This window comes from Chamaea fasciata, unplaced genomic scaffold, assembly GCF_029207755.1.
Source record: "Chamaea fasciata isolate MVZ Bird 193981 ecotype frontalis unplaced genomic scaffold, bChaFas1.0.hap1 SCAF_5, whole genome shotgun sequence".
NCBI classification, from domain to species: domain Eukaryota; kingdom Metazoa; phylum Chordata; class Aves; order Passeriformes; family Sylviidae; genus Chamaea; species Chamaea fasciata.
Genome location: NW_027094090.1, coordinates 26,772,456 through 26,787,435, shown reverse-complemented (window position 1 = coordinate 26,787,435; position 14,980 = coordinate 26,772,456). Strand labels below are relative to the sequence as shown.

General features: G+C 41.4%; 2 protein-coding genes across 3 annotated transcripts in view; one reads left to right on the top strand and one right to left on the bottom strand.

Annotated features, from left to right (window-relative positions):
- The window catches only part of DOCK4 (dedicator of cytokinesis 4), a 235,756-nt gene extending 222,261 nt beyond the window's left edge, over positions 1 to 13,495 (bottom strand). The window contains exon 1 of the mRNA XM_066183071.1: positions 13,259 to 13,495. Coding sequence (XP_066039168.1) covers positions 13,259 to 13,295 — 37 coding nt within the window. The 5' untranslated portion in view covers positions 13,296 to 13,495. The remainder of the gene's footprint in view (positions 1 to 13,258) is intronic.
- Positions 13,496 to 13,634: 139 nt separating this feature from the next.
- The window catches only part of ZNF277 (zinc finger protein 277), a 46,466-nt gene continuing 45,120 nt past the window's right edge, over positions 13,635 to 14,980 (top strand). Inside the window, exon 1 of one of the 2 annotated variants that reach the window (XM_066183070.1) lies at positions 13,635 to 13,703. In XM_066183070.1, coding sequence (XP_066039167.1) covers positions 13,661 to 13,703 — 43 coding nt within the window. In that variant the 5' untranslated portion in view covers positions 13,635 to 13,660. Of the gene's footprint in view, positions 13,704 to 13,904; positions 14,228 to 14,980 lie in introns of those variants that run through there. The other variant, XM_066183069.1, reaches the window with a different exon arrangement.

Below are 14,980 nucleotides of genomic sequence, written 5' to 3'. Positions count from 1 at the left end.
ATATAGATCTGAGGAGACCAAGCTATTCCTTTCAAAACCCCTTTCATATTTTATCAGGAAGTTGTCTTTGTATCTAATCATCCATAAAGATATCACTTCCTTTGGCAAACTGATAGTGCAGATTTGTTTTAAAAAAAGGTAACATGTTTACAGATGTAAAGGCTAAGGGTTATCTAAACTGTCTTTGCAAAAAGCAACAGGAACACTGCTGCCTGGTAACACCTATTTGCCCCTAAAATTTTAAAGGTACTTCAACAAATCAAGACTTCATGAAAAAAGTAAATATTGACATTTTCAGACAAGTTACGTATTTTATGATCATGCTATAGAACTCTCCAAACAGAACCCTGGATATGAGCCAAACAACAATTATCAGACATATGATAGCTCCTTTTTTCTCCCTGTCACCTCCCAGTTCATTGTGATAGGGCTGAACAGCAGGGAAACAAATTCAAACGTCTGTGTGACAACTAGTCAAAAACACACTTAGTAGTTGACATTATCACAAGCAAGTTGACTGACAATTTAAAGAAATTGAAAAAAATATATATACACAGCTTATGTATCTTATTCCAGTTCCCATTCTCATACATTTCTGTACGTTAAACACACCCACTCCCAGAGGGTGTTTTAGATTTTTAAAAATGCTTTGAACACAGTAACAGTCAGTTCGTAACTAGACTAATTTTGAAGGGGAGAAGACACCCAAGAAAATGCCTCCAGTATGATATTACATATATGATGCCCCAACTTTATAGCTACCATACCAGAAAAGTCGTAAGGATGCTGCTTCATATCTAACAGACAATGAGAAGTCTGGTACCCCATAGATCGCAGCCAAATCAAACAATTCCTCCTGTGCTGAAGGTTCTTGTTACGTATCCAAAACTTATTTTGGTACAAAACAAACAATGCATAATTAACCAAAGAGTATTTTCGCTAAGCTCGAGTTGCAGTTTTCAGACCTAAAAACCTGGCAGACAGAAATGAGACAAATGAGCTTGGTGACAGGGGATAAGAGCCAGAAGGGAACATGACTGTGGCAGTGCAGAATGCTCAGGCACTCCACTGATGGTTTCCAGAAGAGCTAACACAGAGATAGCCACAGCAAAGAAGAAATGGGACAAGACTAGCAGAGACAGTTGGAAGGAAAGACTGCCAATGTGTTTTCCTCAAATGTATTCCCAAATCTATGCTGACTGAAGAGGCAATGGCAACGCTTAAGAGCCATCATTTTTGAGAAGCAGCAGTTTTCAGAATTCTGAGGATATTCAAGTTCTCATAAAAACCACATTATTATATGTCATCATTATAAGATATTTGTTATAAAGTATTTGTATCTGCATAATATCAAATATTTTATTGTGAAATTGTCAAATATCAAATATTTTTATTATATCAGGCAGAACTGTTCATTTTTTCTTTTGCATTTTTTTGATTTTTAAAGTACTTCATGTTTACCTGTTTACGTTCTGAATGCAGCAGTAGGACAAAGACCTCTCATAACAATGTTAGAAGTATGACATCTGTGATCATTTTATTTTACGGTGTTATTCACATATCACAGAACTTCTGATGTACATTTACCAGTTGTCAGTTCTGTCACTTTCTACCTTTTTCCATAAATTTTGATTCATGGCATAATTTGACTAATTTTACACCCACAAAACTGAAGTTACATCTTTGAAGTTTTTATTTTCTGATCTTGTGACACTCAAACTATTTTAGCGGCCAGCTAAGGGTTCACAAAAATCGATCTCGACTTCACATCCAAAACATGTGCTTGGACAGTTCTGCTTGTTGCAAGGAAGACAAAGTTTGAGACTGCAAAAAACCAAGTAATTGCTCATGAAGTAGCCTCCATAATAAGAAAGCACTTACTGTGCTTGGCAGTAACTTAAAATGTGTTAAGAGTTTTATAACTAACAGTGGGTTCTGTAAACAAAACACATATGAATCCTGACCAAACAGCTGGATAAGATGACATACAGTTTATCTATCAGCTTGTTATTTGTTTCTGCTCCATGAAAAGTGTCATATATTCTTGATAGACCAACGAAATTTCTCATTAGGCTATGGCTTTCTGTTACACCTCATCAGATGTGCCTGCAGGCACACGCAGAGCGCTGGGGTCCTGCCATCTTCTGCATTCCCAGCTGCACCCTCCCTCACCTCCCCCCACACTGGCACATTTATTTTGGCAGACAATCCAAACCCAGCTAGAGGTGCTGATGCAGTGTAAATACCTTCCTGCCAAAAAAGTGATTCGTTTTCAGCCAGATCAGCTCTCTCAATTGCCCACCACAGGAGCTGTTACAAGGGCATAGGGGGAAGCACATGACCAGAGCTGGGTGAGTCCCAGAGCTGGCCTGGCCATGGTCATGCTGGTCCCCAGACAAGGACATTCTGCTCAACAAAGTTTTACCACACACATATACTCAAGATAACATGCTGAGTTTCCTGGATTACTTTAATATTTTGTAGTGTAGCTGTGCATATTCATATCCTACACAAACCCTGCTATTTGTAGCCGGCACAGTGCTTTTAAGGTTTTGCATAAGGTATGTAAAAACATAAATGCTATTTTACAAGTGGTCATTAACAAGCCAAACTTATGATGGCTTTGCAAACAATAAGTCGACTTCACAGACTAACCAAAAGATCCTAACTTGCTAGTTCAAGAGTCCATTCAGTACATATCAGCTAAACAGGTTTATCCTGGACCCTTGCCTCTCTGAAAAGAGGCACCTCATCATCAATCCAGTCCCTTTCTACTTGGTCACTATTTTGCTGGGGAACTCAAAAAGAGGGAAAGCACACTGATAAAGACCACAGATCTCTATCAGCTGTACAATCACATTTGCATATCAATTATGATGCTGTTAACTGGCTGCTCTAAAAGAGAGCTAGAGGCAATATTTATCAATATAAATCCAAACATATCTTTGGAAGAATCATGATGAAAACCAATGCAATTTCTCTAATGTTGCAGCTGCACTTTTCCTATTTACTAGATTTCATTTTTCAGATTAGATTGGGAAAACAGAGACCAACATAATTTGTGCCTGCTTAATAGACTTTATCTCAGCCATCTTTAAAACTGGTGTGGTGCTATTTAAAATACCTATTAAATATACATTTTTAGAGGCACTGCTATTCAAGCCCCGGCCAATTTGGCAGAAAAGTCTTTGCAGAAGTGAAACAAAGAGATGCTTTCCTTTGCATGCAAATACATTAAAGCTCAACAATTTTCAGTCTTAAAGGCTTTCCCAGGGATTTTCTGAATGTAAACAAGCAAGAGTACACTTAAGATTGAAGATACAAAAGCAATGGATCGGTCCAACACTGAGCAACAGAGAGGCAACAACAGCAAGACTGACACCACATATCCTTCATGCCACCAGGAAGCCAAGGCTTTTCATCAAGAGAACAAGTTTTATATGTTACTTCTTGAAGCACATTATAATTGCTCAGGTTGAGATAAAGCTACTACTCATATTTTTTTAAAAGATAAAACAATAGTGTTTTCTAGAAGCAACCACTGACAGCAGCTTAAAAGAAGTAACACTGCAGGCAATTATGGAATAAGTGATTTTCCATAGTCACCATGTCTGAGGCTGAGTCCATTACCTCAGATCCTTCTGAATATTGCTTAACATGTTACATTTCCAAACACTATCTCCAAAGAAGATTAAACTAAAACCAACAGCTGTCTCACATGCAAGAACACCACACGTTTGCCTGGAAAAACACATAGCATTCTGATATTTTACATATTTTCAGCATCTCTTACAATGCTTTTTGAATTAATTGGTGGAAAGAAATTGTCTTTGGATGATTAAATCATTATGAAAAGCCTAACTTGTCTGTTGTCTTTTTCATATACAAGTCTTTTGTCTTCCAATTCAACCTGAATTTTTTTTTAAAAAAAATTAAGTGATTGAATTGAGCTTTCCAGTAATGGAAATAACCAGAGAATCTGTAACTTGAAATGCTTACTATTATCACTGACATATTTCACCAAGACAAATAAAATGGCAAAATATGTGTAGGCAGACAGAGTCACCCTTACTTTACCAATATAACATGGCAAGCAATAGGAATAAGCCCGTTTGTTGACACAGCTGAGAACTCAGAACTACATCTGGCCCTATGAGAAAAAGGTCTTGTTACTCCAAATGGAAAAGAAGTTATCAATATCATTTTGGTTTGACTTTTAATCAGCTAATAATTTTTTTTTCTGATGGGGTAGGTGGAAGAATAGAGGTTATGAACGTGGTAGAGAACTGACACGTGTTTCTTACATTGAAACAGAAGAACAAGGATCTTCTATTTTCCACCTTAGGACAAAAAAAAAGAGGAAATTCAAAGTTTTACAGACTAAAAAAAAGGAAGGAAGCTGGGGGCAGGGGGCAAATGAAGAGGAATAGGGAAGAAACAGATAAGTAAAGAATGTTTAAGAAGTTTCCACTATTAGCCATGAATAACAGCAGCTCTGCCAACTGTTGTCCATGAAATTGTTTCAAAAATACGGTCTTATATTTCTTCTTTATCAGAGTAAGAGAAGAAACAATCTTAACACCAGAAGGAACACTTCTAAATCCTATGCAGACACAAACTGCATGTCAAGCTCTGTTTTCTCTCTGTACAAACAGGCCTAGTACAGATGTGAATAAAGGAACCATGCAACCTAGGAAAAGAGGCATATTCCTTGAAGATACAAAATATTATCTAATTTTATTTTTTATGAAAACTACCACTATCTCTACCCTACTAAGTTTCAAGCAGTGTACCTCACAGTTGCGCCTAGAAGTCTGAGGATGCTCCTCGTAGTTGTACTGATGGATTCAGTGGTTCATAGTGTTACCTCTGACGACATTTAAGTTACCCCATGCTATATTCTTGTCCAAAGGATAAGACAGTGCACTTAAAACCCAACAGCCATCTTTATATAGGGCTTTTCTCAGAAAAATATCACCCAAGGAAGCGTGAAAGTACAACTACTGCACACTTCATATAGTCTATAACACAACTCCTGCTTGATCAAGGATCAAGCTGTTACCCATTAAGGTTTCTATAATAAAAAGAATGAAATAATATAAATTTTGCAGTTAGCCTATGGAACAAAACAAAATATCAGAAGTACTGGTGTATCCTGTCCCAACCTGCCCAACATCTTGTACATACTCACCTCACTATACTACTCTGGAAAAAAGTTAAAGTAAGACTTTATGGAGTAATAATTTAATTTCTGCACTGTAACCTGTAATTTCAAAGAATTGCAAAAGAATAAAACATTATCCATTTACATAGTAAATGATTTATGATAGGAACAGAAAATGCCTTACTCTAAAAACAACAGAATGCCATAATTTCTCTTATGGAAGAGCCCCTATTATGCAGTTATAATCTCTTATCCACACTGTATGCAGATTCACAATTACTCCATGAAAACTATTCATGAAAATGCATCAGTATACACCTTTATAGTTAAGGACTCATTTTACATTTCTAAATAAAACTCAGAAATCGTAAGTTCGGTGTAAACAACAATATAATTCAAATCAAGAAATCCCAAACAACAGATTTCAAAGGGCACCACATTTCTTCTCTGCTGCAGAAAGGACTGAACAAGCACATGATTCAGCTACTGACTGCATTAGACCAGCCACCACCTACTTCCAGATCCCTGAAAGCACAAAAACACACTAGAAAACCAGTAGTACAAGAAGCAAAACTGAAACAAATTTAAGTTATTCCTCAAACACCTTAAGTGAGTCTTGCTAACTAACAATTCCATTTTCAGTTTTATTACATCATCTATTAGCATGATTTTCTACACAAACTATCAAGGAAACAAAATTCTTTGTACTAGAGACCTGAGTAAACACACCTTACTCACTTTTAGTTGCAGTAACTTCAGTAGTTAAAATTAAAGTAGATAAATAAATGCATGTGAATCAAAAAAAATAGATTGATTTCGTTCCTTAATTGGAGAAAGATGAGAGGTGCAATCAGTATCAATTTTTTCCTACAATAAGACTTTTGATTTCTTAATACTGCAAAACTAATTTTTATCCTACTTTCTTACTCAAAACAACAAAAAAGAGCAAGCACAATGACAGATTGCAAAATCCAAGCTTGTTTCTTTGTCCCTAGAGCACAGGTGACTTTCAGAGCTGCACTGTTTGCAACTCTCCTATTCACCCATGAGCATCTGGAAGTTAGATCAGCATTATTTTTAAACAAAACATTTCAGGTGCCCAAAAATGCAAAGTTGACAAGTTATCATATCATCTTTAAACTATATAACTGGGAACATAAAATCTGAGTAACCAGAAAAACACACTATGAAGAGAAACTGCAAACAGCTCGCTTTGCTCTCTTGTCATTGTAAAGATCTGAAAAACACATTCCTTTAAACATAAAAATGCAAGCTAATGGCAAATCATTGTGGCATCCAAGCATCTTTGGTTGCTTATCATGCACTACTTCTTCTAACAAGATCTGCTTCTGTTAGCGAGCACAGTTCCTAAATTTCATCTCTCAAACCTGTCAAACAGGGTGCTTCCAACAAGCATATGAGAGAAAGGAAATTTGGGAGTCAGTGTGGCTGACAAACGGAATAAATAGCATGGAAGAGAAGTGCCACTCAGTAAAGACACATAAGCAGAAATCATCAGCTGACAAATACAGGATGGAAGAACGACTGTCTAGACAACTGTATTCCGGAAAGGGATCTGAAGGATTGATTAGCAGTTCCCGACTGAACATGAGTCAGTGCAATGCTACTGCAAAAGGAACAAATGTCACACCAGGAATGACAAGTAGACAACACACATCACCTAAAGCACACACTAAGATTCTCATGCTTTACCTGATAAAGTTTCCCTGTCCAGTTTTGAACATGGATCAATTGTTCATAGATAAGAACATATCATTTACAAGGAAAGAATGAAATAACTGAAGCTATTTCATAAAAGGAAAAGTCTTGGCAAGTCTTCATATATACATAATGATACATTCAAGAGGAAAACTGGTCCAGTGCTAAATACTTACTAGGTAGTGAGATTGCTAAGCACTGACTATAGAAGTTGTAGATGCTCTGCTATCAGCATTTTAAAAAACATTTTGGCAAATATCCTTCAGAAGTGACAGGTAGAGTTGATCTGGCCTTGAGAAAGCAGTACAGATTAAATCTCTCAAAACTCTTTTTTAATATTTTTCTATATTTCCATTGATCACCTTCAGGAAAAAAAAATTTAAAAACACAATCCTCTGTATTACATAATGCTAGAGACATTTAAGACTAATTAAATGCATGTGACAAATAAATAAAAAGACATTTCCCTCCAGGTCAGTCACCTGGCTTCCAAATCACTGGGAAGTGGATGATGGTCACCTCAAAGTCATTCTGCCCAGCTCCTCACAAACAGATAGCAAGAAAATTAAGTGAAACAAAAGGTTACCCAGTTATGTACAGTCACATGAAAAAAAAAACCCACAGTAACAAAAGAAATTCCAGACTGAAAATGAAGCAAAACCTTTGCATTTCAACCCTTCTGTGAAGAACCAGGCTTTGACAGGTTATCAAGTTTGTTCCCCTGTACCTTCACAGAACCAACAAATTCAATTTTAAAAAAAAACCCCAAACATAACACAAAGTCTCTCAAAACTGAAGAAATGAAGTAACACATTTCCCAGGGGTGCAAACTGTCTGCTCAAAGTGCCTTGTCTCAGTTGCTGAATACATTCAAGTGTCACAAGTGATCCAAGCAGTCAAATGCTCTCCTCAGGATTTTCCCCAATCCCAAAATTCAAATTACTGAGAACTTTATAGACCAAAACCTACACAGTGAATTACACTCAGTAATGAGCTGGGAGCTATAGAACATCATAGGAAACATTGTACCAGGCTGCAAACGTGAAACCCCATTTTATACTGAAATTTCCTTTCTGGGGTGCAAGTTAGGGAAGCAAAGAGATGAGTCAATGGCAGACACTCTTGCAGCTGTGCAAAAAGCTGCTGAGATCTGCATGGTAGGAGTCCAGTAACCAATTATAGCTTCCTTGACAGAGAAGTTAGTGACTCCATCACACACTGCCTGAGCATGCAGGAGCAATCACAGATTACATTAGCCTATGTTAGATTTAAAAAATATATAGATTTTTTTTCTCCTTTTCCACAGGGAGAACACATTCTCACCTTCATGGCTTATGTCATTTAATTCACCACTGTTCCATCACCTTTTGGATAAATCCAGCCCAGCTAGTAGCCTCACAAGTTCAACACTGAGAATGGTGGCAAAAAAAACCCTCAATAAAGTAAAAGAGGAAGAAAGAGTGACATCAGTATACAGCTAACCATGAAATAACCTTTGCCTTCAGAAATTTTCCTCAGTAGCTCCAGATATGTAGTGAACAGGAAAAACTGGGTCTATGAAGCGCTCTATACAACATGTTAATGAGCCAGCCATCTTTGAGCTGTCCTTAGGAGATAGTGAAGATATTCAAAACATCGCAAACCTACAAGGAAGTCTACAGATTTTTGGAGGCAGCTTTTTAAAATCTGTTTTAAAATCTTGATTTAGCCTTATTTCAAGAAAATTTCACCACCTAATTTGTTTAACCTAAGACTAGTCTTATGACCAAAACTTACTTAAGAATCTCAGCTTCATACTCTGCACTCCAACAGTCAGCAATTTTCTTTTTGTTCAAAAGCTGGAGGTTGAGATAATTCCATTGTTTTAATGATATTGAAAGTTACTGCTTTTATAAAAGACTGAGAAATATATCACCTTTATTTGACTGACATGCTAAATTGATATAAAAGCCTCCATGACAAATGCGTCATGCATCAAAAAAATTCCTATAGAAAATGTGTGGGTCTTTGCTATCTCAGCTAGCAAGAACTCAGGGAGTATTTCATAATGGACTCCCACTGTCCCAGTGAGGCAAAGGAAGCACTAGTACCCTGTCACCCTCATTCTTGGAACCCCATGGTACCTCACCTCCACTTGCTTGCAGGTGACCAGCCCCACAAACTGTTACAAGCAGTAAGTAAAGGAAAAATCACCCTTCAACTGCCCCTTAGTTAAATGAACCCACAAATACATTACGTTTTGCCCTGCCTCAGCTCTAAATAGTTATTTAGACAGCTTGATAGAAGTTTTGGTTATAGCTCATTATTAGTGACAATGTTAGTCTAAGATAAAAGTACAAAGTGAATACCACATAGAAATGTGAGGCACAATTCATGGAGAGGAATGGAGGAAATAAGGTTTGATTAAAGGTTTTATTTGAACTGTTTGAAGAGGCACATAAGAAAAGCTAATAAAGTGTTTATGTTTAACAAAACATATTATACTATGATATTGACAGAGATACTGTTGAACTAAACAAACTGAGTTCATTTACTGTAAAGTTAGTTTGCAGTCAAAAAAAGGATTGCAGCATGGAGATAAGGGTATTTTTGCTATCTTTCAACAGGACTGCTAGCAAGACTAGTTTGGCTGCAACTCAACAGGACACAAGCCAATTGATTTGGCTTTTGCCTGTGTGCAAGTCAATACTGCTCCTGTGATCAACTGATAGGCCCCTGTCTTTTTCCTCCTATGAACCACAGCTTACAGTACAAAGTCATTTGGACCTTACACTTCTCCATCTATAAACTACGAGATGCCCAAAACTTCATGCCCGTCTCAGAAAGGCACATTTATGGCTTAACCACATTAAAAATATCAATCACTGTTTCAGCTTGGCAGAGTTAAACTGGTATATTTTGCTGTACAGAATGACTTCAGCATCTGGAATACCATTCTGCTTCTAAATTAGGTGATACATTCAGCAACTGTTTTTAATTATTCTCCATAATTAATCTTTCCATCCTAATCCAAAAAATGCCTTCCAGAGAAATGCTGAAAAACTTTGTGCTCAGTGAAAAAGGGTACATAGCCTACTTTGCAGAGAACAGAACTGCACCCTTACAGATTCAGGTAAATCATAGAAATCAGATGATATGGCAATATGCAGATCTGGTAAGACAAAAAGAAAAACAGATATCCTGAATATAGAGGATGATACAGAACTTGTGTCTTTACTCCAAACAGCAGCTACAAGGTAATTATATAGTCCTGTGATTTATTTATTTATTACAGCTAAAAATTTTCAGTATGCACCAACCAGTAAGAGTCACTTCTTAAAGCTACACTTACTGGCTTGGTGCCTGCAGAGCATCCAAAGCTAGGCAGTCTTAAATGATTCATTTTAACAAAGGGTTTGATTATCATTCTAAACAATAGTGGTCATTGGTTGGACTCTATGATCTTGGAGGTCTTTTCCAACCTAAATGAATCTGTGATTCTCTTGGGCTCTGAATTCACATAGATCAGCATACAGATTTACATAAGTCAACTTCATTTGACATCTACCAGATTTAAACACTACTAACAACAAAAAATAATCTTACCTCTCCTACCCTTTCATCAGCATACTTTGTGCTAAATACTCCACATAAATGACCACAGGATCCTCTGTACAATGCCATCACTGGTTTGACACCACAGCTGGATGTGTGATGCAAAACTTACGCAATTTCAAAGTGAAATATACAAGCTTAACCTTCTGTTCTGAAAATAGATATACAGATAAAGCAAGTTCTCAATACCATAAATATTCCAGTGTTTATTTCACTTTTAGCATCCTGAAGGATAACACAACAAAACTGACAAAATCTATAGCCTCGGAAATAAAAACACACAGCCGTAGTACAAAAGGTGGCACATAAAAGTGCAGTAGTGTTCTCCTTATAGCAGCATGAATGAAATGAACTAGCAGTGTGTCTGCCTACTAGTAAATGAACTCGGAGTTAAGCAACATGGTCAATGAAAAAATTAACTACATATTATCAATACCTAGCAGGCAGAAGTTAAAAAATTTGTAGAAGAGAAGACTATGACTTGTATTACCTACCCCTCAAAGTGGGATCAGTCAGGCTGTGCAAGTGAGCGACAGCCACCTGGTTACCAGCAACCCTTCAGTGCAACCAGGTGGCTGTTGTCTGGTTATTCATCCGTTTTGGCATCACAGTAGAAATGTGCAGCACACAGCATGTGCTGCAGAATTCAGACTGAAAATGCAGATGAGGTCTGATGTTGATGCAAGTCCTGAGCTCTTTGTACAAAGGTACAACTAATCGGGATTCTCAAAGGGCTTTCCTAACACACCCAGTTTGCCAGAGCAAATAAACACACAAGTATTAAAATAGCTGTTTGGAAAGGTAATAATTCCATCAGTAAAAAAGAAATCACATAAGCTAATCTGTGGTGCAAAATGCAAATTTGATTTATGAGGTTCACTTTATATAAAGTTTAAGTAATTATACAGCAAGATACAACCCTTTCTCCTGCCTCTCCTCCCACGGCCATGTAGTACAATAGCTCACAGGGTAATTGGGTGTGAAGATTTTGCAGACAGCACTCATCATGCAGGTAGGTGAGCACACAGCATAAAAAGCAGTCCAAGAGAAAAAAATAAATTACTTTAGGTTAGTATTTCAATATTTTGCAAGTCATATTGAACTGTAATATCATTCCCATCCTAGGGGTACAGAGAAACCAATTTGAACAGTGGCTTTTTGTTACTATCTTGAATAGCCTTTGGGAGCCAAATCACAGAAAACCACGAAATGAATTTAAATAAGAATACGCATCGGTTTGGTGACTATATTATATTTGCACAAATAAAGACAATCTTTGTAGTGGACCACATTTTCCGGTTGATCCAAAGGAAGCTCTCAATTGAGAAAATGCAACTGTATCTCTTTAGCAGGAGTAAGATTTCAGTGACACCAGCTCGGCTAAGCAAGGCAGAGCTGAAGAGCAATTCACCTCTAAGTACCTGAAAAGGGTTACTAAAGGTAGAAAAGCTTACTTAAGGGATATCTGTTAATTGTTTAGCAATGATGGGATGGTAATTCAAATAGGGGGAACAGTGTTTATCTGCTTGTTTTCAGTATAAGATAGCGATTTTTAGCTCATATTGGGGGGGGGGGGCGGGGGCAGGCAAGTGCTTCAGTTGTGAAATAGCACACTAGGATCAAAAATAAAAATAAACAACAAATAGACAGAGACGAGGGCTGCAGCTTGAAATACTTGACTGCTAATATCCAGCATGCCATTCCAGAGAGTCCCAGAGTGGTTTTTAAGCCTCTTGCCCATCCTCGTAAAGAAAGGCGGGTGGCAGGACTAATCAATATCTTGCAACCCAGCTGCGACCAGACAAATAAGGAAGTCAAGAAAAAAAAAATATCCCATCGATGATCTGTGTAATTTAGCATTCGGAAGACGGCAACATCTGGGCTCAACTCCAGATGGGACGGAGCGGCCCCGCGCTCTCGGCTCGCCACAGCGCTGGTACACACACACCACACACAAAGGACGGCTCCGCGCTCCTCCCGCTTTTCTCCAATATGAACAACTCCGCGTTCAAATGCGACGTAAACACACGGAGAGCTGCCTGCTACGCCGGCAGGTCCATACAACAGTTCAGCTATACCCGTGTCACAGGGGGCTATTGTCCGGGACGAGCGGCCGGCGCTCACCGGGTGTTGGCGTAGGCGGTGCCAAGAAAAATAAAATCACTGCGACTCTCTCCGATCACTCCGCAAGTCAAACCCGCGGACTTCAGAGCCCTACACTGGGCAGAGGGGAAGAAACAAGCGAGGCAGCGCGGCTCCCACAAGCGACACTTTGTCTGGTTTCCAGCGAAGCAGCGACAAAACACCCGACGCGCGAACAATGCCCGCGGCCCCGTTGTCGCTCCTTGCCGGGCCGCCGGCGGACACCGTCTCCCACCGACCCATCGCTGGGTCGCCGCTCCCAGGGATGTTTTTAGGCTGCTTTGCTCCCCGTGAAACGCCAGCCGTTTCAACCACCGCCAGCGGGGAGAACCGAGCGCCCGCCGCGGAGACTGCGGACCGGCCCCTGCCCCATCCCCTGGCAGCGGCGGGAGATACCGGAGCCGCGGCTCAGGCATCGGCCGCCCTTTGTTGTGCCCCCGGGGAAGGGGCCGCTCCCCCGCGCCCTGACGGGACCTCGGCCCTCAGGCAGCACTCACAGGCGCAGGGCGCTGCCTTCGCTCCAGCGGGAAACGGCGGCAGCTCCCCGCGGGGCGAGCCCGCTCTGCCCGGGATGCGCTCCCCGCCGGCAGCGCCGCTCCTCGCCCCCACGGTGCCCCGCTCGCCTTCTCTTTCACTCACCCACGCCGTACTTCTCGTGCTCCGTGGGTATCCACATGCTCGCGGCGTGCGAGCGCCCGCTCCCCCGCCAGCCCCTCCGCCGGGAGCGGCGGTGGGCGGCAAGCGCGTCCGCTGCCCGGGGCTCCCGCCGCGCTCAGCCGCGGCTGCCCGGCGGCGAAGGCATTGTTCGGGCGGGCGGACTGACTGAAGGCGCTCGCCGCCAGCCACTTATATTCCCCGTCCCGCTGCACGCCGGGGAACGTAGTGCCTCGATGCAGCCGCGCCCCTCGTCGCCCGCGGCCGCGGGAAAGACTACGAGCCCCGTCTGGCCCCGCGCTCCCCGCCGGGGCGGAGCGAGGCGGAGCGCGGCTCCAGGGGGCCAGGCCGCGCCGGGGAGGGCGGAGCGGCGGCGGCGGCGGCGGCATGGCCGAGTCCCGAGGGGCTGCAGGACCGCCGGCCCGGGGAGGTGAGTGCGCTGCGGGAGGCGTGGGGGTCTCACACTGCGCTCCCCCATTCCCCTCCGTTCCGCGATCCCGGCTTGGACGGTGGGACGGGGCCGGCGCCGGCGCAGCCATGCCAACGACGGACACGTGTGGGGCAGCCGGCAGCGCCAGGGCCCGGCGCGGTGGGGCTCGCTTGTCGCCCGTCGGAGCGGGGTTCCGAGGAGAGCCGCGGGCAGCCCCGCACCCTCCCCCGCTGCTTACGGGGACGGGAGTCGCCCTGGTCCTACTGATGGCAGTCCTTCCACGTTTGGCACACGGAACTGCGTGGGGACGGGAAGAGTTTCCAACAGCGGGTCAAGGTGGAGAGGGAATAGATGTCGGCAGCGCGCCAGGGCGGTGGGACGTGGAGCTGATGGTCCGGGGGGCATTTTGGCTTCTCACATAAATCCGTTTGCCAACACACGCATGCACAGAGGTAATGCAAAGCAGGCGGTGCACAGCGAGGAGCACAAATGGACCGTGGGGAATTACTGCAGGGATAAGCCAGGTACCGTAAGCAGCAAGAACAGTAGGGGTTGAGTTCTTGTTGAGAAGTCTGTATGTCTGCACCCTTCTAGAAGTAGCTTAGCTAGAGCTCACCGTAGTTCTTTCACTGCAACAAATCCTACTGGCTACACTGGTCCTTTTAAGAGAAACCTGGGTGTTTTGAGGCAGGAGCAACAGCCTGGGTTATATCTTCTGGTCCTGTGGTAAGACACAAACAGAAAAAAAAAAGAAAACTGATGATAACAATGCTGCTTTGCAGGTCTCACCAGGTACAAGTTGTCTCTAAAATGAGTATGTCTGTTTTAGAAAAGTGTTCTCCAGTTAAATCATTATTCTGAAGTGGTGTCTAGAGATTTTATGGGTTTGTTTCATTTTGTATTTTATTCGTTCATCTGAATGAAAAACACAGTTTAATGTTTTCACATTTAAGAGGAGAGAGTAACTTTCAGTTCAGGTTGGCTTTTTATTTTTGCTGTCCTGTCATTACTAGTGTGAAGGACACAATGAAAGGAAATCATGTGCAAGCAGGCAGTTTTAAACTTGGAGTTAGAGCACTTTTATTCTGTGTTTGGGCCTTCAGTAGCGAGTGGTCTAGTATGTGCCTTTATTCTATTCATAAAAGTAATATCAGTTTATGCTAGTAGTTAAAGCAGTACTCCTGACTTATTTCTGTGTTGCAGTATGTTGGCATGAACCTCATGTGTGAAAAGCCAGACCCATTTAGAGCATTTCCACACTGGTGTAATTGCACCCA